This window comes from Glycine max, chromosome 6 (assembly GCF_000004515.6).
Source record: "Glycine max cultivar Williams 82 chromosome 6, Glycine_max_v4.0, whole genome shotgun sequence".
Lineage (NCBI taxonomy): Eukaryota > Viridiplantae > Streptophyta > Magnoliopsida > Fabales > Fabaceae > Glycine > Glycine max.
The window spans coordinates 11,213,596-11,233,717 of NC_038242.2; the positions used below are offsets into that span (position 1 = coordinate 11,213,596).

A 20,122-nucleotide genomic window follows, 5' to 3' on the forward strand; every position below is an offset into this window, starting at 1 on the left:
ATCAATGATCATATTATTTTGTTGTCTTTACTTATAGTAGCCTTCTTTTAGCTCTATATCTTTTTGCCCTTAAGTTAACGTCTAGCCCTAAAATTCGTTGGTTTAAACTTTAGGTATATATGGTTGGTTTGTTGTATCTGTACCTGCAACACTAAAGGTTCATGTCCCGTGGCCTTTGGAAAATGGGGGCCATTGAGCTAGGAATTTTTGTATCTTAGGCTATATTGATGATTGGATTAAATTGAATTAATTTTAAAATTTTAAGATGGTATTTGTTGCATTTTGAAATTTACAAAGTTATCATTAGTCCTCCACGATGTCTAGCTTGGACAAATATATGTTGGTTGTTGATAGAGATGCATTGTGATCGGACGATCTTTACACTATGTAAAAAGAAATTGATTTGGATAGCGTGAGTGAATTCTTGTTGCACATGACAAGCTATCTATTTCAGGGCAAACAGAAAGAACTTTGATTCACCGACAGATGAATGCCAGTTACGTTAACACACACATACACACAAAAAAGAATCTGAGTTACTTGCTCAGTAATCAAGCAAGACAAAAAAAAAAAAACTCAGAAGAAGCATGACTTAGAATTTGTAAATCTTCATTGATGAAGGTACTCAAGTCCTTCACCATTGACCACCCTGCAATTTGTTCTAATCTCTCCAGCATTACCAGTTATGACACTGATTTGACCCATCTTTATCATTGCATCTGCAAATTGACTTGCCCATAGATAGGGATCCCTAGCATTTTGTTTCACCTGGCTGGCTGTTTCAGCATCAGTTAGGAGAGTTTGGTCAGATGTGAACGGGCCTCGGTTTGCTAATATATCAACATAGTAGGCTACATCAGCAATTCCAGGACTTGAAGGGTTCATTGGAATCACCAGGTTTGGGTTTGTGCTGCCTTGAGGACATTGCCGCTTCAGCAGCGCTGCATACGAGGGATCTAAACTTGGATCCTGGCTTGAAGTGCTACTGAAGTTGTATAATCTGCTGCTGAAAGCCCAGCAATGAGAGCGGCCGATAGTGTGTGCTCCTGCATGCACAAAGTACATGTCATAACCATTAGCAAATTTAAGCTACAAGCAAAACAATAAAGAAGAGTTATCTTGAAGCTCTTGTATACCTGAAAGGGTGACCATTTAATCTTCTGTTAGTCCCTTCCTAGCAAAGAGTTGAGTGAGTTGGTTTACATTGAAAGTTGGAGGGGGAACTCTGTTCTTGTATCTGAAGCTGGTGAGATTCTGCTATCTCTTCTTCCTGCTGGAACATCATAGCCAAGCCCTCAAGCCTGCGTGAAGCAAGGAATAATACAAGGTCATTTTCTTGCTTTCAAAGATGTTTATACTTTCTAGAACAAAGTAGGCACACTTATAAACTCCACACTGTCCCTTGCTGCAAATGCAACAATGTCAGCACATGAAACAATTCCAGGGCATACTGCTTCTAGTTTAGCCTTGGCATTATCATTGACTTCATACCCTCGGAGACTTGGTTTATTTGCTGGAGAGTCTTTCTCTGCAGTGTTTGTGGAAGTGGAATCAAGCAGTACTGATGCATCACACCCCTAAAATTAACATAGTGGTTAAAGTTTTACTACAGAAAAGAGGGTAATTAACAAATTTTAGTATTAAGGGGAATAGATAAATAACAAATGGCTTCATATAATGACTTACTCTAATAAAGTAATCATGGAAATGCATTCTTACAAGCCCTGCAGCAATCATGGAAATGCATTCTTACGATTATCAATAGTGCTCCTATGATAATAAACACCAAAAAAAAGTGCTTCTATGATAATATGCCACTTCTCAAGATTTCACGCAGTGATAGGATGTGGAATACGTGCGTAATTAAATTGATTTTAATTGACTTGAGTGCACGAAAGTCCAAATTAGTTGTTAATGTGAAGTTTAAAAGTTCAATACATTAGTAAATATAATAGCCCAAAAAGAATTTTTGTTGGACAATGTACATGCCAGGTCTGCGAGTTAGTTGTTATAGCAACTTTTAGATTCCTGGAAAGAAGGCACGGATTAAGAAAAATGATTTTCAGAATGGAAACCATTATTTCTCATGAATTGATGTGTCCCAATGGGATTAGGTGTAGCTTTGATCGTGACTGAATGGTGATCTAAATGGAAACCTAAATCGTAAACGACTTTGAATCTACTCATTTAGGCTTATTGGAATCTTATACAATACTAAATTCCATGAGGCTTAGTAGCAAATATATATATGAATAATGATAATGATAATGGCATGTCTTCTTGAATTTGAATCTTAACTGCTCTCAAGGTTGTTTTCTTTGAGATTATAGAGTTTAAGCATCCCTTCTTAAAACATCCCCCCTTTATACGTAGAGCTAAGTTCAATTACTTTTGCAGTTGTGAGAATAATGTTGTAAAATGAAATACATTTAGATTGAAAATGTAACTGTTGAGTACCGGCAGAACTGTTAAAACATAAAAGTATTCAATTTGCTACAAATATTTTAGTAAATGTTTGCCGAAATTCTTTAAAACATTTTAAAACCAAGCAAAAATACTCTTGTCGAAGTACTCTGGTTCAGTTTTAAAACCAAGAAAACGAAAACTATGGGTAGACAATGAAGATGAAGACAGCCACAACAAAAACAAAATGAAGAAATCAAGAAATAGAGGTCACCAATTTTATGGTGATGTTAAATGGTTTCAAACACTTAAACGATACTAAATGTTGCAACAGAAACACAATACCTAAAGCATAAACATTTGTTGAACCAAAACACAAACATGCTATGTTTTAAAATATTAGTTTCACGTATGACTAATATATAGCATCAAAAAATTTTGGGACAAAAACAAAGGAGTACTTGGAAGTAGCAAGTTAAATTTCATAAATTTAGGCGCAGTTTTAGCAAATAAACAGCAAGTGAATGGAAAAGTAATTAGCAACTTAGCAAATTGTACAGCGTCGAATGTGGCCTTTGAAAAATAAATAAATAAATAAATAAATCAAGACTCCCATGCTCGATTAATTTGAAAAACTGAATGGTTTATTCTTTGGCAATTTGGAAATTTTATTTTTCTATCACTTGCACTTATTTATCCACATGTGCAAGTGAGCAAACACATTAGATAAAAATAAAGTCTGACATTGTTATATACAAACAGGATAAAGACTGAAAAAGACCAAATTCTGCAATATGCATGTCTGATAAAGATAATAAATCTAACCCATAAGCATTTATTCAGAGTCATATGCTCAAAACATAAACATTTATTGAACCATATAACCAAACTCTTAAAAGGTTTCAAAATCGTTCTACAAGCTTTTCTCCACATGTTCCCAGTCTGACGCGAAGCCATCGGAGTAGTAAGTAGGAGGCTGAAACTCACAGGTTCCGCTAGGCTGAGTTTCTTGATTGTCCTCCGAATCCAGATGAAACTCCTTTGGGATTGACTTGTCCACGGCAGTGTAGGAATTGAGATGCACCACAACAGGATTTGCATGGACATCCAAACTTTTACCCTCAGATACATTTGTTGCAACTGTTATGCCATCCATTCCTTCGACAGCAGCAGATTCATCTCCATGTAACTGTTTCCCTTCTGAAGAAATAGAACTTGAACCTTCATCCCGGGATTTAAGAATATGAAACCTAGCCAGAACAGATGTTTCATATTCAGCACTGTTTTTTTCAGGAATAGGGGAATCTTGGCATAGATTAACTTGGTTTTGATTATCCCTCCCTCTAGGTGATGAGCTGTCTGCTACGTCTAATGGTTCCTCCAGATTGGTAGTAACAGTGGATGACTGATCAATCCGGGCTTTGAGAACTTGGTATCTGGCCATCATAACAGAAGACTCATCATTTCTTTCAGTCTTATTGACTGAGCAGGGAACAAGATAATTATCGATGAAGCTATCCAGGTTTTGACCTCTTCCTTCAGGTGTTATTGCATTAGACTTGTTCATATCAGTGGAAATATTCAAGCGAGATAGTTCCTCTAGATTGGTAACATCCAAGACAGGAAATTTAAGGTCCGCAGAAGAATCAGGGTTTGGATAATGCACTTTAGTTGCAGAACTCTGACTCTGGCTCAAAGTCGGAATGACCTCAGATTTAGATTGCTTCTCCATCACTACAACATCATAAAAGATACAATACCAGACCATTAGCTTTAAAAAATCCATTCTCCAGGATAACTATAATAATGGGTCATATCGAGATAAAGAAAAAATGTCAACCTTTTTCCTTGTAAGAATGTTTATCCATTTCAATCTTCATTTGATTATAGCGAGCCCTGTAATATACAGAACAAAGTGTAGCTTCGGCCTCAAGCCACAGGTTCTTATATAATACAGTCTGAGGCTCTGCTCCTTCATCATCATCACCATGGAAATTCTCACTAAGAATCCTCTTTAGATCCTATAAATCAAAAAGTATGTGTTTGCAAACAATAATTAAAATATTTCCTTTCCGCTGTCATTTACCCCCTTTATAATTGAAAGCATGTATTAGTAAATAGAGAGAAATAGCACAGCCTGGAATACCTTAGTCATGTTATCAGCCTTTGTCATTTCTGTATCAACCCTTGGGGAAATGGAATCAGAAAGCTTCCTATGTGGTTTCCCAGACCTGAAACAAAAGTTTGCCTCTGCAACAAGTGGATTCTCAAACTCAATCTTAGAGCTCTCTGGTCCTATCTTGGTTAATTGTGGCCTCTTCAAACATGAATTCTGAAAATATATTCAGAGAACTTACATAAGTAATGCAGGATTAATAATTTGTCCAGCATATAAAAAATTAAAAATTCAAAAAATATCACTTAAATATCAAGGAGTGTAAAAAACCAGAAGCCCCACATTTCCTTCTACAAAATGGATCCATACATGCCATAAATTAGGAAACTATTACATGCAGCATCTATAGCTATGTGTTAATCTGCGTTATCTGTGGCAGGATCTTCACAAAAAGGATATCAAAGTAAGATCCACAAAACAAACAAATATATTTAAAAACTAAACTAGAAACCAACATAATTCATAATCTATCTTCAGAGGACATCACCAATGGCATAGTGAAACCAATTCTATCCTCTTTGCAATCCCAGCAGGCTTAGGCATTGTATCAAAATCATTATTCTCTTCTTTTTGCTATCAATTCTCTCAATTTCATTATTTTAAATACCAGGTAAAGCACTCTTTGAGCTATGTTACTACAATCCATTATTATCCCAAACTCATCACCAGAAAGTCGCATTAAAATCCTTGTAACCACAAGTACATTCTCATATAGCTAAATTTACCAGAATTTACTGTATCCTATTCACCGCTTAAAAAAATTTGGTATAACTAAGGTGTAATCCCCCTCCCACCAGGTAGACCCATTTTTGGGGTAAAGTGATACCTCCAGTTGCCACTCTAGGCCCAAGCTGGGGATCGAACCCAGACCTTGGTTAAGGGACCAAACTGCCAAACCACTTGTTCCAACAACTTTTGGTCACGCTTTCAAATTTCAACTCAGCATCAATGATCATTGCTCAATACTTGACAGGACTTTAAAGTATAAATCCACTAATTGCTTGTTTTGATGCAAAGGTTATCATCACATAGAGAAAAAGTTAATTTATTACAATGGGTGGCAAAGGTTGCTACATCAGTTATGCTACATGTGTGAAAGCATGAATTTCAATTGCTGTTAGATTTTTATCACATAGAAGTTTTTATGATTTCATCTACTCATAAGTAATAAAAAAAAGTGTTTCCAATGCACACCAGAAGCTGGGTTTTGTTATTGAATATAAGAAATAAGAATATACCTGGCGAAACTTGCGTGATTCGCCAGCATGCTTAGAAGTTTCTGGCTGATTGAAAAGACATTCTTGAACAGGGGCAATTTGTTCATTCTTTAAAGCACATGTATTAAGATTACTGATCACATTTTTAAGGACATTGCAATCTTGCTCTTTCCATTCACAGGCATCATTTAAGCAATGAGAAAGAAGCAATTCTGATAAATTTTGCATTCTGTCAAGCAGCATTTGGACATCCAATTTTTCAGTTGACGCTTTCCCAGCTGAATTTTCAGGTGTAGTTGCATCTAATACTGAAGAAGGTAAAGGCAGGACATGTTCAGCAGTGTGAGATGAATCATATTCCGAGCAATTATTCACATTGCATCCAGAATTTACATCACCTGTGCATAATAAAGCTTGCTGTTTTTGAGTAATAAATTCCTTTAAATCTACAAGTTGAAGCCCCATCTGAGAAGATCCAGACTCACAGTCAGTTGGCTTGGCTGGTGGCACAGTATTTTCCTTCATTTTGGTAATATCCACATATTGTTGAAGTCCAAAATCACAGCTAGGCTTAGATTGAAAAGGACCATCATTCAGAGCACTACCTGACTTGCAATATTCAGGTGCAAACTTTGTTACTGAAAATCTCCTTGGAGAACCTGCTGAACTTCTGTCCTGATAGACAATTCCAGTATGCATTTGAAAGCCATTTGAATTTCCACATGATTTTTTCATATTGTTTTCTGTATCAAGCAGATAATTCTGAGGCTCCTTAATGACAGAACCAAAGCTACTTTCTTTTTTGTGTACATATTCTTGAGACAGAGCTGCAGAAGGTTCAAAATGAGAAAAGCGAGCAGCAGAAGCTCCCTTCCAGCAAGGTGAGTCTTCAGCAGGATTGCATCGGTCACCACCCTCAAAAGATTTCTCAACAAAATTGACATCTTCAATAGCACTAAGTCCCAATCTTAAATTATCCATATTTGCATGAGGATTTTGAAATTCATGACTTTCTCTAAATATATAATCAGCAACATTCCTCGAAACATTCTTGTCTGAAATCATTGCTTTGTTTGAGGAGGAAGGTTCATTTCTTCTTAGATGCATATGGATAGGACCTGGATTAAACAATCCAGCAGTTCCAGGACTAGGCATGTGAGAAGCCTCCTTTGTATTATAGAAATCATCGTGCCCAACATGTTCATCTGCTATAATATCCTGGACATTCAAATCTGTAACCAACATTGTTCCAGGCATTGAAGAAACAGTGTCAACTCTTGAAGGTTTATCAACATGACTTGAGTGTTTGTAATATGAACCAATGTTCAACGAGTGATTGTTCCCTGAATCAGCAACTACTTTCAAAGGGGTCTCATGATGAGTTTCTAGAGACATTGACGGGGATTGCATAACAGAGGTACCAGAAAATTCAACTGGCATGGGTTTGATAGTTCCCCACCAGTTAGATGTATTATGTATATGATTTGCACTTGCAGGCACATTGTAGTTTTCCCAATCAATAATTTGTGGAACCTCACAATTAGAAGAGTCCTTCACATCTTGATTCCCTGCATTTAATAATAATAAAAAAACACTTACTTTCAACATAAAAAAAGATGAAAAGTCTATTTCCCACACAGCACCATCCAACTAAAATATTTATTTTCTTACTTCACTTAAAATTGTTCTGAAATTTAGCTAGAAACAAAGAAGAGAGCATAAATCTTCAGGCATAAAATTTATAAAGGATGAGTTAATACTCTCAACAGCCTAGATTTTGTCCATATTTTATTATGTTATATAGTATTCAAACTATACAAGTAATACGATGAGACAGACATTATAAACAAGTTGTAAAAAACACCAAAACTAGACAAAACAAAACACACCTTGGTTCCTCCTTTGTTCACCAACCGAACCAGCCGCATTTGTTTCCTTTACGGAGAGATTGCTCCCAACTCCGACCTGTTTCCCTTTACCACGGCTATTGAACTCCGGAAACTGGTCCCAGGAAACCGCACTCTGACCAGAAAACCCTAATTCAGGAGACCTATTAGCTTCCCTGAGAGAAGGCCAATCGGAAGAGGGAGCCCCAGAAGACCAATGATATGGCGCCGCCGAATTAGAAGAGTGATCGTGAATTGCAGAAGACGCAGTGTAGGGTTGGGCTTCGACAAGGTTCGATCTTGCGGAATAAGAAGGCAAACCCAGATGAGAGAATTGCGCAGCGGAATCCAATTCTCTAACGGGGCCCGAAAAGAAATCGTACCGGTAGGGTTGAAACTGAATTGGGGGCAGGGTTTCTGCGGATTCAGCTGTATCCATGAACTGAGACGAAGCCTCGCTTGAAGTGTAGGGATTCACACTAAAAGGCGCCGCGAAAGCTGATAAATTTGAAGTCGGCGACGCGTAATAAGGCCAATCGTGATATCCTCCAACACCCTTCATCGCTCGCTTTGCAGCAGATTACGCTGCAATGAACGAACGATCGGTCAAACACTCAAACGGGTGCAGACCCACCAGGATTCGGAGAGAATTGTGATGGAAACGAGAGAAGTTTGGAACTTGGGTTAGAAAAATTTGACAGATTTATTCAAATTTATAATAGAAATTGCATGAGACAAAATAACAAAAGAAGAACAAGAGATGACGTGAAAAAGGGGTGCAACTCCAACCCAGATGGTAAGTAGTATCTTCTCAAATATTGCTTTTGCTTTTGGGAATCCAAACACAACAGCACATAGAGATCATTTCATTCAGTTTTTTTTTTTTTATAAGAAAATTACGGAATTAAATAAGAAAATATTTGTTTATTATTATTGATTGAATTCAAATATATTATACATATTCTATCATAATCATATTTTTAAAGATTTTGAAGATAAAACTGTTTTTGCAGTTATAAAAAACAGATAAGTCATAAATTATTATTTATAATAAATTTATTAACTTTTATAAAAAAAGTTATACTAATAATTATGTTTATTGTTTGAAGAAAAAAATGCATAATATATAGCCATTAAAATACAGTACTTGTACGATTTTTATTAATAGAAGATAAATAATTTGTAGATAATAAAATTAAAAAAGTATCTTTATTTATATTAGTATATATAAAAAAGAGATGAATAAATTAAATAATTATATATGATGTCATAATATCGATTGTTTATATATATTTAACTAATGGAACGTACTGTTCATAAAATATAAATGACTTAGCTAGCTAGTTTAATTTATATGGCAAATTAACTAACACCTCCAACAATTGTGCATTCCCCTTGTTGAGAGTACTTTATTCTGTTCATATTTCTATTCCCATTCTTTTTTGTAAGTATTGTCTAGTGACACAAGAATAATCAATAAATATAATTATTATCATTATTGTATTTGAAATTTCTATTTTATTTCTTATAATTCTTTATCTATTTTATTGATATTTTATCTATAGATCTAAAAAATAATTAATATTAGGTGAAAATAAAAGTATAATTCATAAAATAATAATTATTGTCTTATAGTTTTAAAAAGATAAATAAAAGGGAATAATTATTTTCTAAAAAAGAAAATCTATTTATCAAAATGCCATTTTTTCAATTTTTTACCGGAATACTTCAACTACTAAAATACAATTTAAGAATGCCTTAACGTGAGATTTAATTAAATGAAATATGAAAAATTAACCAAAGCTAGTCTCATAAATAAATAACATATCAAATGTAGGAACGCCTAACACGACCTCCTTTGGGAAGGAAAGCCTCTCCTTTTCAATATTTCTCACTCCTTTCTCACAGAATCACGCTTTTGCAAATATATACTTAAACAGTGAAAAATCAATCCAATTTTTATATGCATGTCTTATATATTTATCAAAAGTAAACCAAAAAAGAAGCTGATTCTAAAGAAAAGGTTGTGAAAGCAAAAAGGCTTCCGAGACCGCCAATTAATCTGTGCTACGCCGTGGAATTAGGAGGTTCTCTGTGACCCTTGTCAGCACAGCCGTGTATTCTTCCAATATCTCCATCATATTTCTTGGAACTTGGAAGTGAAGAACTTTACAGAGGAGTGTCTTCAGGGTCCTAGAAGCCAAATTCATTCTCTTTTTATACCCTAGTAGTTATTATGAGTGAACTTCTGGCAATAGGGTTTTGAATTATGGGGTGGGAAATTGATATGGCCTACATAATAATAAATCACAAGCACTTAGAACCAAAAAGGTTTCAAATCTAGCAATTTATTTGGTATTATGAGACCATATCAAAAGAAAGAAATGGATTCGCATACTGTGTTTATTTAGCGGATTCACTTAATTGCAGGTAAATGGTGAAAATTAAATAAATCCGTTATCAACTTATCATGTATGATGTTGATCTCTTATATCTGCTTCTGGTACCCCTGGTGTCGTACGTATGTTTGTTATATATATATATATATATATTCATTCGCTGAGAAAAAAAATAATCAAGTATGACTTTTGTCATGTGGTATGGGTTCAACCATTTATGTCTCTCATAAAAAAGTTCATATTTTGGAAGATTGATTTTTTAAAAAGATTTTGAGACATCAGTCATTTTTTTAAACTTTTGTAAAGTGCTTTTTAAATGTTTATATATAGAACAAAAAGATCAAATTAAATGATAAATATAGATAATTGTGTATGATGTTAAAATAAATACAATATTTAGAATTTGATGTTGAATAATAGAACCACCTTTGAACTAGTTCGAATAATATTATTTTTAGTAAAATATTGAATTTATGTCATTCAAGCCCTTACATGAGGGGTGGTATGTTAAATCATTTTTTTGTATCAATTATCTAACAGCTTAATTTAAGTTTTTGAGATGATCTTATTAAAAGAAATGTTGGACAACATGGAGTAGCTTAGAAGTTTTGAGGATTTAAATTTGGTAGATGCATGCGTTGGATATATTCATTTGTTTGTTTTCGAAATATGCCATGTGATTCAGCAAGCTGTTGTTTGCCAACACATAAGTTTGTTACCATTGCATTGTTGAAATACGGAGGTTATTGTAGTTAACCAAGATTCGCGATGCATATACATAATTGAGGTCATTCTATGATTTTTCTTAGTCATAAACTCATGATAATATGTTGTTGCTATTATTAATTTGTTTATCTCATGTCATGCTAAATTCATTTGGTATACAAGGTGAAAAAGATTACGATGGAAGTTGGTTTTCAGGTAAATTATATTTGGAATAATATTCGTTTGGTATACTAGGTGAAAAAGATTACGATGGAAGGTGGTTTTGAGGTAAAATGAATTTGGAATAAATATGGTGGGGAAAAAACGTAGGAATGCATTTTGGACTGATTCAAGCATGTTTAGGAAACTTGCTTGCTATGAAATGGGAATTATTTCATTCTAGACTCTCTTCATTCAAGCTTCAGCATTTGAATCTTGAATCTTACACTTCCTTATTTGAATTTAAAACCTGAACTTCACATTATATTTCAAAATACAAGATTCAAATAAAGGAGTATAGAATTTCAAAATATAATAAGAGGCGCAGGATTAAAAAAAAGAGTGCTAAAAACAAATGTCTTAAGCTTCTGGATGGTGAGCCTCTTAACCCACTCCAACTATCACAAAAGGAGGTCTCACACTCAAAAGAGTCTAAATAGATGATTCAAGAGCCCAACTAAATGAAGAGCAATGTTAGCTAGTTTTATTTTGTCATCATGATATTTGTGAGTAACTATCAATTTTATTAATATCTAATTTATGTCATAAAACTTCATTTATCATGTTTAGTGAATTTTTTCATCTAATTACCTTATTTTCATTTACAAAATTTGAACTTAAGATTTTATTTTAAAAAACCAAACCCAATTTTTGTCTAACTTACACTTTGGTGACCTTAACTAGTTAACCTATTTCCTTTCTTTGGCACATAGTTATGTTATTTCCTTTGGAACGTACGAGTATATGGTGAGGGTGCCATTGTTGCTAGGACATAGGTTATTTACTACAAGAAAACGCAACAATAATAATGTCTAAAATGTAGTATTGTCTCTGACATCAGCCAAGATGACATAAGAATTTTTTAAAAATTATTTTAATATCAACAGTTTAGCATCGATAGACAATCATACCACCACCGCGTCAGGTTAGTCTTTGATGCCTACTTTTTTTTTTTCTCTGATTAATTTTTAGTGTCATTGTTAAAGCCCGAGTGACGTTTGTGTAAGTTCTTTGTCGTGCCACCACTATGTCTCTTCCCATCGTGCCATCATCGTAGGTATGGTGTTCATTTCTTTGTTTTGTTGTTTTGTTTCTATGGGTATGTTCGCCATAGGCTTTTTATATAAATTTTATTATGTGAAATTAATTTATTTTTATGTAAATTTATTCTAACAAAAATAAATAAATAATTAAAAATATAAATAATCAAAACTATATTTTTAAAAGTAAAAAAATAAATGTTAAATAATAAAATTCTATCTTTTTTTTCTACTTAAAAGCTACTTATAAGTTAAAGAAAAAAATAATAACTTCAAAAAATAAATACAAGCTGTTTGTCTATTAATTTTAATTTTTAGCTTAAAAATGATTTCCAAATTAAAAGCCAATTGTCTTCTCTAATAATATATGTATATATTCCTTAAGATTGCATACATAAGTAACGATGAATAGCTCAATGGCAAAAAAATAACGTACAAGTGTAAAACACAATTAATACTGAGGAATAGAAGACCGATCCTTTCTAAAAAGCTCTACATACTACATAAGCTGATGGGGGCGAGAAGCAGAGCCAGGTTGGGCCACTATGGCAACTGGGTATGTGTAAGGTATGCCAAGCTTGTCGAGTTCATGGAGAATATTGTGTTCTTGGAGTTCGAGAATCTCTTTTGGAGCCGAACAGGGTCGAAAGGGAAGTGGATGATGACAGGAACACAAGTAACAGATGAATGGAGTTCGAGAATCTCTCAAAACTGAACTACTCTGTCTCTCTGTGTTGCTTACTTGCTTCCAAGTCACTTCGTTGATCCACCCACATTGATCATGGCCGTGGATTCTTATAAACAAGGAGACATGAGAAAACAAACAAGACTTGAGGGATAAGTAATAGAGAGATATTGAAAATAAATTCATTATAAAAACAATTCAGTTTAACTACTTAAAAGTTATTTTAACTATAATTTTTTTAAGCATAACTATTATAAAAGTTAATGAAAAAATGAAATTGCAATACTTGTCATTCAATTACAAGTATTTTTATTTTTATTTTTAAAGATTACACTTGATCCCAGTATTTATCTATTATTTTTATTTATTATTTTTATCTTTAAATTAATTTTATTTTTAAATTTTTAAAGATTTATAAAACACACATAAAAAACAAAGTATTCTAAGATATCATTGCATTTTTACTTCTTTTGAAAAACTGAAAATGTTGATTTATTATTTTTAGTTTTGGGTCTGTTTTTAAATTTATTTTTAGAGAAAATAATTTTTAAATTTTAAATAAATATATTTTCTCTTTTATTTTTTATTTTCTTTAAAAATGAAAAAACACTCCAATTAAATGTCACCTTATATTCTTCTAAAAATATTTTAAATAATATCATTTTTATCTTATATTTACCTCCTTTATTTATTTAAATTTTTTAAAAATATTACTCATCAGAATATAATCAAATTCGTAAAACAAAGTACTTGGAGGAAATAATTTATATACTTATTATACATGTGAAGAGACATCCCAAAATGCTCTGCATTCAAAGCAAAAATTAGATTCCTAAACAACTAAACACATTAATGTATAGTACTTTTAAAAAAAAACCTAAATTGAAAACTTTAAACGAGGGTAAGCTGAAAAAAAATATATCAATCTTGAATTATTTTTAAAAAGAAAGATGTTACAAAAAGTGTTTGTTCTAGTAGTAAAAAAGATTGCACTGCTACCCCATGTAATTTAACCATCTGGTCTTGTCGAAGGCTAAAGCAAAGACCAGTTTTCATTTTTCAGTTACATTGCTTGAAAGAAGTTGAAACTACACATAACAGATAGCCAAATGGCAGCGCTGCTCCTGAATTTGAGCGAGCTGCGATAAATGTGCACGCCCACTTAGCAGTTAATATTCCCAAGATGGTATAGTATTTCCGGCCATTATTTTAAGTGATTTCATTAGCATCGCTAAATTTACCATTGAAGGCTACATAATTCAAAACACTCGCATGTAATTCAAAATTTCCAGCCATTATTTTTGTCTTTCTATCACCCTTTGTTTTTTGAAATAGAGAAGCCACAAACTTAAAAGGAGGTGATAAAAAGTTGGAAAAAAAAATGTATACATGATGTACAGCAACAGAAACAGACAAGCCAACCAGGTGAGCATACATATACCAACTACAAGTGCACTCACCTATAAATTGAACTATCAACAAATCTAAGAAGACCCTACATACCTCCACTCATGGCCCAAAAAAGAAATGGAGGCAAAAAAAACAACAAAGGAATGATCTCCTAGCAGTTTAAAATTTAAGATATCCCCAGATGTCAGTAAAGACCACTAAGGTGACCATTACAAAGGCAGAAACTACAAAAACAGAAGAGCACTTGGCACGATTTGAGGAAGCCTTCGAAATGTAAGGCACCCTTCTGAGCAATAAAAAGTCTTTCAACCCCAAGGTTGAGCCTGCTTTTGTAGCTTGTCGAGAAATCTTTCTTTTGCCGGATGATTTGGATGTCTTCGGCAGTTCATTCCCGTCATTAGTAAGAGTAGAACTTTCATCAGAAATATGGCTTTCTGAAGCTTTCTCCTCCTACAAAAGAAAAACAAACCTCATTTCGCATGCAAAGACAATCTCTTCTCTTGGACAGAAGCTAAAAAAACAAAATTCTTACCATAGCAATGACGGATTTTAAATTAAGCTCTTCTTGTGCACAACTTCCACTTTTCACCATCTTATTTGAGCCATGTGTAGCCATTGACAAACGAATTCTTCTCTGTGCAGTACCTTGGGTTGAATTTGAGCTTAGCTGTTCATTTTGTACCTCACGATGCCTCCTAATGATTCCAGTATTGCCACTAGCAACTGCACTGTAGATTCCTCGTTGCTCATAATCATCGACTACATTATATACTTGGCCTATATTAACATCAGTAAAAGCTCTCTGGGAATTGTTTTGAAATAACCCAACATTGCTTTTTTGCTCGTCACCACCACAGTCAACAGGGATGCCAGTGGTGCTGCGAAATTCTGAAGTTATCACCAAAGGTTTCCTTCCGTTATTTGGCCCCTCCGCAGAACCAGCATGCATACACTGCAGCATACAATAAGACTATCATTATACAGGAAACACAAGAAAACCATGATAGATTGTTAGAGCTTAGATTGTTAGATATGACACCGGGAGTTGGAAACTACCACATTTTACTATCAAGGCAGAACCCACCTAGAATAATCAAAAATGATAAATAGTGTAAGAGCTGTTACTCACTGTCATAATGGCAAGTTCAGAATCTAGATCGCTGCTTAATACGCTATCCTTAACATTAAACAAGGGGTAGCTCTGCTGTTGACAATTGAGATCCTCAAAGGATACTTGATCCCAATTCACAACTGAATTCAAAAAGTCTGACATGTTTGTCTCATTTGTACCATATTGAAGCCCATACCAATCATCTGATTCGATGTTTGCTTGATAATGAAATTCTGGTTGAATATGTGCAAGTACAGGGGAGAATAATTTATCATCCAATAGCTCGTTTCTTGGGTCATAATAGTTCAATGGTTGAAACTCCTGTAGGTAACATCAATCATAGAAACTAAATCAATAATTCCAGTGTATGAAAAATCAAATCAGGGTGAACAAAAACAATAAAAGAAACAAAACTATATGTTTATCTGTTTACCTACATGAGTAAAACTGACTTGAGTTCAATAAATAATATTAGTGATCTTTTCCGTAGCACCAACTCTCTCATAATTATAAGGTATATTGGTTATTTAACATAAACATAAATTACTATTCTCATAATCAGCTTCTCTTTTTTTAGCAAATAGACATTGAGCTCACTCTTCCTAATAAAGATTGAAATCACATTTAATGATCCTCTAAATAGCCTAAATTTTCCATCATGATTTAAAGATACGCATTATTTTCTCCTTGAAGGACTATGTTTAGATAGGAATGAGTAAAAACACTAAAATATTGCACATATTACCACGACAAACCAGTGATAATAATAACTCAGTTATTCCATCTAACCTCCGCAGTTGGTAATACAATTTGATTTGGTGCATGACAAGCATCATATCTGTCACTACGGCAAACAACCGGGGTTACAACATTGGATATTGCTTCCTCAGAGTGTGCAGGGATCATTGCCTGGTGCTTATCATCTTCGGTAACTTGTGAGGGGGATCCTGCAACAACAGCCAGATCAGATTGTATTTCCTCTGTGGAGTAAGCCACAGGAGTGGAAGCAGTCTGCTCTGCTTCATCACAGTGTGAAACTTCAAGGCTCTCATCATGTTTCTTAAACAAACGACAAAGGACATATGGATTCTGTTACAAAACAAATTGAAAATCATCAACCATCATCACTTCATATAATTCCTTAGATTAATTGTAAATTGCAGTAGAGTAGCACTATGTACCTGTCCAGGATTAGTACCATCAAGCTCCTTCAAAGTGGGACGATACTCGTGCATAACCCAATTGGTCCTATTCCCTTTGGGTGCACGACCAGTGTAGAACACCAAAGTCTTCTTCATTCCAATTAAATCCTTCCCAGACTTGATTCTACGATCCTTCCCCGTTGCCTTCCAATACCCATTATTTGTCGCTCTGTTCAATCGATGCCCATTTGGATACTTCCGGTCCTGTGGACAGAAAAAGAACCATTCCGGATCCTTGGTCTGTACCACCGACAAACCTACAAATACACAACCCAACAAAATAAATTACTTTAAACAAAAACATAAACGAGAGAAACTCCAACAACAATCACTAAATGAACTCTAAGACAGACTCTAACAACAACTTATAATTTATCACGACGTGAGAAACTAATATATTTAAGTGATAACGCTACCTCGGACTAGAGATTATGATTGCAAAAGGATGAAGAGAATAAAAAAATAAATACCGGGCATATCCCAAGGCTCCCATTTGCAGACATCAATTTCTCGGATAACCCAAACCTGGCGACCATTACCATTGATCTTCTGTCGCAGGTAGTAATTGACGAGTTCCTCGTCGGTGGGTCGGAATCGGAACCCTAAAGGCAGCGAATCCAAAGACACCACGGCAGCATCGTCCGTACGAGAAGGATAACAGTCCACCGAACCCATACTCAATGAAACCAAAAAGAAAGGGAAAAAAACCGAAGAAGAATTTGAGAATCAAAAGAATAATTAAGAGGAGTGTTTGTTTGTTTGTTTAGATTAGATTAGATGTTGTGGTCCATAGCTTTTTTTGTAAAGGAGCGAGACCAAGCACTCGAGCATGAAGAAGAGAGAAAGAGAAAAGTTTGCTTTTTTTTTTTTAGTGTAGTTGCTGACTCTGCCCGCGATTTTTATAAATTTAACACAGGGAGAAACCGCGTTCCAATCCATTGTATATGCCGCGTATGATGTTTTACCCTCTCCTTTCTACGAATCTACCATAACGCCACTACCGAGTACTGTCTGTAACTCAATCCAACGCGTTGGGGTAAATGGGACTTTTCCAATGATGGATCAGAAGTACCAGTATAGTAGTTAGGAGATGTCCAGCAAATGATCTTCCGACACGTGCTATCCCAGTTGCACTATGGAGCCCTCATTTGACGTGCTGAGTAAGAAAACCAGAGTTAACAAACGATAAATAAAATGAGTAAAAAACACGAAGCATGCTTGTTTGAGAATATTGGCAAAAAAAAATATGTGATTGTTTTCTTAAATAATAATTTAACCAAGCAAACGCGTATAATATTATTGTTTTAACTTTTTTAAAATATTTATTATCTTTGCTGTTTGTTCTTTGTTGTTTTTCTTGCTTTAATGCATGTAAAAGATTAATTATATCTACGTTGCTCTTCTTGATGCTTTGTAAACTTTCTTCCCTGATCTGTGATTCCGTTTTTTTTTCTGCTTTGTTTTGTTCTTTTCTTAATTGCTGCTCTTAAGAGAAAAAATATTTAATAAAAAATCATAAGAGAAAAAAAATACTCTCAACAAAAAGTTGAGTTTAATATATTCTATTTTATTATTAAATCATAAATCATCATTTAGATTATTTTAGAATGATTATGTCAAATTTTCTGAGTTATGAATGGATAAGCTTATTTCTCTGAAAAGTTTTTTACTTTGAGTTACATAAAGAATGTACTCGCGGCACTTTTAAACATTATTATTTCTAATTGGTACTTTAATATAATACAAGCCTTGCTACTAATTGTAAAGGAACAAACGACAATCTCCACTTCGCCTGAGCAAAACTCCTCTCTCTTCCCAACTCTTCTTATCCTTTTCCCCTCCATTATGCATTATCATTCTATTATTTTTACCTTTTCTGTGTTAAATAAAAAATGGACAAATATCTCTAATTTAAAATACATACGTGGAAGAAACAAAAATTATTAGTATAATAAATAAATGCGACAAAAAGCAGAGGAAATAATATATGACATGAAAAATAATAAATATTTTTCTGGAGACGAAAATAAGAAATAATATATGAATAAGGCATTTTAAATGAAAAAAGTGTCGATCCATGATTGCTCATCTTGTTTGTTACTTTTTTTAGGGAATCTTGCTTTTGGAAGATCAAATATTAATTTTTAGGTATTTATTTGTTGAGTGAATGCAGGATGGTGGACTGGCGGAGTGCTCTAAAGGAAAAAAGCGATTCATGTGATGCGACGCACTGTGATGTGAAGGCTATTAGTTTTATACTTTTTTATTAATTGAGAATATTGTCTTAATTTGTAGGTCTTAATTTTATCGGTAAAATTAATATTAGTTAAATTAACAATTTTTAATCCAATTTTTTGAATATATAATTATATTAAATATTTTTTAAAAAAATATATCTACAATGATTTCATCTCAGTTTACTCAAGCCATATCTTATGCACTATTGATCGATCGAGGCATCCGAATCAAATAAATATTAAAAATGCAGTATATGGGAAGTGATCCTAGGTCGTCTCCCAGCGAACAATGATCAACCAAATATTCATAACAGATAGATAGTTTTAGAAAATAACAGCATTAAAACGTGTTTCCCCTTGATTCACAAGCAAATCTCTTATCCTAGGTTACGAGAATTTATTCTTAATCAGTTAAACCAGTTAATCCAACCCTAAATTAAATTACTAAGCAAAAATTAACATAAGGCTGTCATTATGTGATTAAACAACACATACACCAATTAATCATGAATGAAACTGATTATTAAGCATGAACGTAAATTAAGCGCAGAGACAATTAATTAAGCACTAAGCATGCATGGATTAATAGCAATAAATACAAAATAATTGGTGAAGAGGAAAAACTGACCAGTATTCAATAGTAATAACAAAACCTCAAAGAGAGCTGTGTTTGATCCTTAAGAGAAAACAATGTTGGAGACTTAGACTTCTTCCATTAATCAGTAGAAATGAACACGAATTTGTAGAAAACAAATTTTATTTTACGTGAACAGTGTGGATGAATAGTAATAAAAACTTGAATTCTAAAATCCTAGAATTACTCTTTTCTCTGAAAAAAAAACTTACTAAACTAAAACTTTGGTGTTGTTATATAGGTCTTCAGCCCCAAAGCTCACAAATATATGTTAAGTCCAAGCCCATAAACGAAATAAAATAAAATCTGGACAAGATAAAATAAGATTGGATGAAATAAAATCTGAACGAAATAAAATCTAGATGAAATAAAATCTAGATAAAATAAAATATAGATAGAATAAAATTTGGATAAGATAAGATTTGATAAAATAAAGTTATTATTATTATTATTATTATTATTATTAATTAAACAAACCGGCTTATCAAGCTTAATAAATTTTTTTTATAGTTTGAGCTTGGCCTTTTTATCTAAAAAAGTTTTTTAAAAAGCTTGAACTTGACTTTTATAGTAAACAAGCTTAGCCGAGCCTTACATAGGCCGAACCAAAGGTCCTCAACAAGCTGCTGGACTTATTTTCACACCTACACCATACTAATAAAATTAATAATGTTTTTGTTAAAGATAGGAGGAGGGACTAATTTCAAATGTTTTAAGGTTTGAGAACCAGATTCATCAATTAAAAAAATATAGGGAATATGAACCTTGAGGAACAAAATTAGAGAGACTAAAATCAGT

General features: G+C 33.5%; 3 protein-coding genes across 6 annotated transcripts; all 3 read right to left on the bottom strand.

Annotated features, from left to right (window-relative positions):
• Positions 1-452: 452 nt before the first annotated feature.
• Positions 453-2,667, bottom strand: LOC100778717 (peroxidase 5). 3 transcript variants are annotated; one of them, XM_041016466.1, is made up of 4 exons: positions 1,687-2,667; positions 1,492-1,577; positions 1,137-1,301; positions 453-1,046 (listed from the first exon to the last, which is right to left on the bottom strand). In XM_041016466.1, the coding sequence occupies exons 3-4, from the start codon at positions 1,150-1,152 to the stop codon at positions 610-612; spliced, it is 453 nt and encodes a 150-aa protein (XP_040872400.1). In that variant the 5' UTR covers positions 1,153-1,301; positions 1,492-1,577; positions 1,687-2,667; the 3' UTR covers positions 453-609. The 3 variants fall into 3 exon arrangements, with proteins under 3 accessions (XP_040872400.1, XP_040872399.1, XP_040872398.1); XM_041016465.1 differs by having other exon boundaries at positions 1,137-1,577; positions 1,687-2,592; XM_041016464.1 differs by lacking the exon at positions 1,687-2,667 and having other exon boundaries at positions 453-1,301; positions 1,492-1,676.
• Positions 2,668-3,074: 407 nt separating this feature from the next.
• On the bottom strand, positions 3,075-8,525 carry LOC100807937 (uncharacterized). 2 transcript variants are annotated; one of them, XM_006581627.4, is made up of 6 exons: positions 7,686-8,525; positions 6,195-7,364; positions 5,818-6,104; positions 4,550-4,735; positions 4,244-4,424; positions 3,075-4,137 (listed from the first exon to the last, which is right to left on the bottom strand). In XM_006581627.4, the coding sequence occupies exons 1-6, from the start codon at positions 8,242-8,244 to the stop codon at positions 3,317-3,319; spliced, it is 3,204 nt and encodes a 1,067-aa protein (XP_006581690.1). In that variant the 5' UTR covers positions 8,245-8,525; the 3' UTR covers positions 3,075-3,316. The 2 variants fall into 2 exon arrangements, with proteins under 2 accessions (XP_006581690.1, XP_003526770.2); XM_003526722.5 differs by having other exon boundaries at positions 5,818-7,364.
• Positions 8,526-14,005: 5,480 nt separating this feature from the next.
• On the bottom strand, positions 14,006-17,362 carry LOC100808469 (NAC domain-containing protein 91). The gene is made up of 6 exons (XM_003526723.5): positions 16,924-17,362; positions 16,433-16,710; positions 16,041-16,340; positions 15,270-15,572; positions 14,673-15,092; positions 14,006-14,590 (listed from the first exon to the last, which is right to left on the bottom strand). Exons 1-6 carry the CDS (start codon positions 17,126-17,128, stop codon positions 14,300-14,302), a joined length of 1,797 nt encoding a protein of 598 aa, XP_003526771.1. The 5' UTR covers positions 17,129-17,362; the 3' UTR covers positions 14,006-14,299.
• Positions 17,363-20,122: the final 2,760 nt, after the last annotated feature.

Coding starts and splice junctions, on each gene's coding strand:
- LOC100778717 (XM_041016464.1), bottom strand. CDS start 1,065: ATGTACTTTGTGCATGCAGGAGCACACACTATCGGCCGCTCTCATTGC.
- LOC100807937 (XM_003526722.5), bottom strand. CDS start 8,244: ATGAAGGGTGTTGGAGGATATCACGATTGGCCTTATTACGCGTCGCCG. Junction 4,736..5,817: donor AATCACGCAAGTTTCGCCAG/GTATATTCTTAT, acceptor ATATATTTTCAG/AATTCATGTTTGAAGAGGCC. Junction 4,138..4,243: donor ACATTCTTACAAGGAAAAAG/GTTGACATTTTT, acceptor ATGATGTTGTAG/TGATGGAGAAGCAATCTAAA.
- LOC100808469 (XM_003526723.5), bottom strand. CDS start 17,128: ATGGGTTCGGTGGACTGTTATCCTTCTCGTACGGACGATGCTGCCGTG. Junction 16,341..16,432: donor ATGGTACTAATCCTGGACAG/GTACATAGTGCT, acceptor GTTTTGTAACAG/AATCCATATGTCCTTTGTCG. Junction 15,573..16,040: donor TTGTATTACCAACTGCGGAG/GTTAGATGGAAT, acceptor TGTTACCTACAG/GAGTTTCAACCATTGAACTA.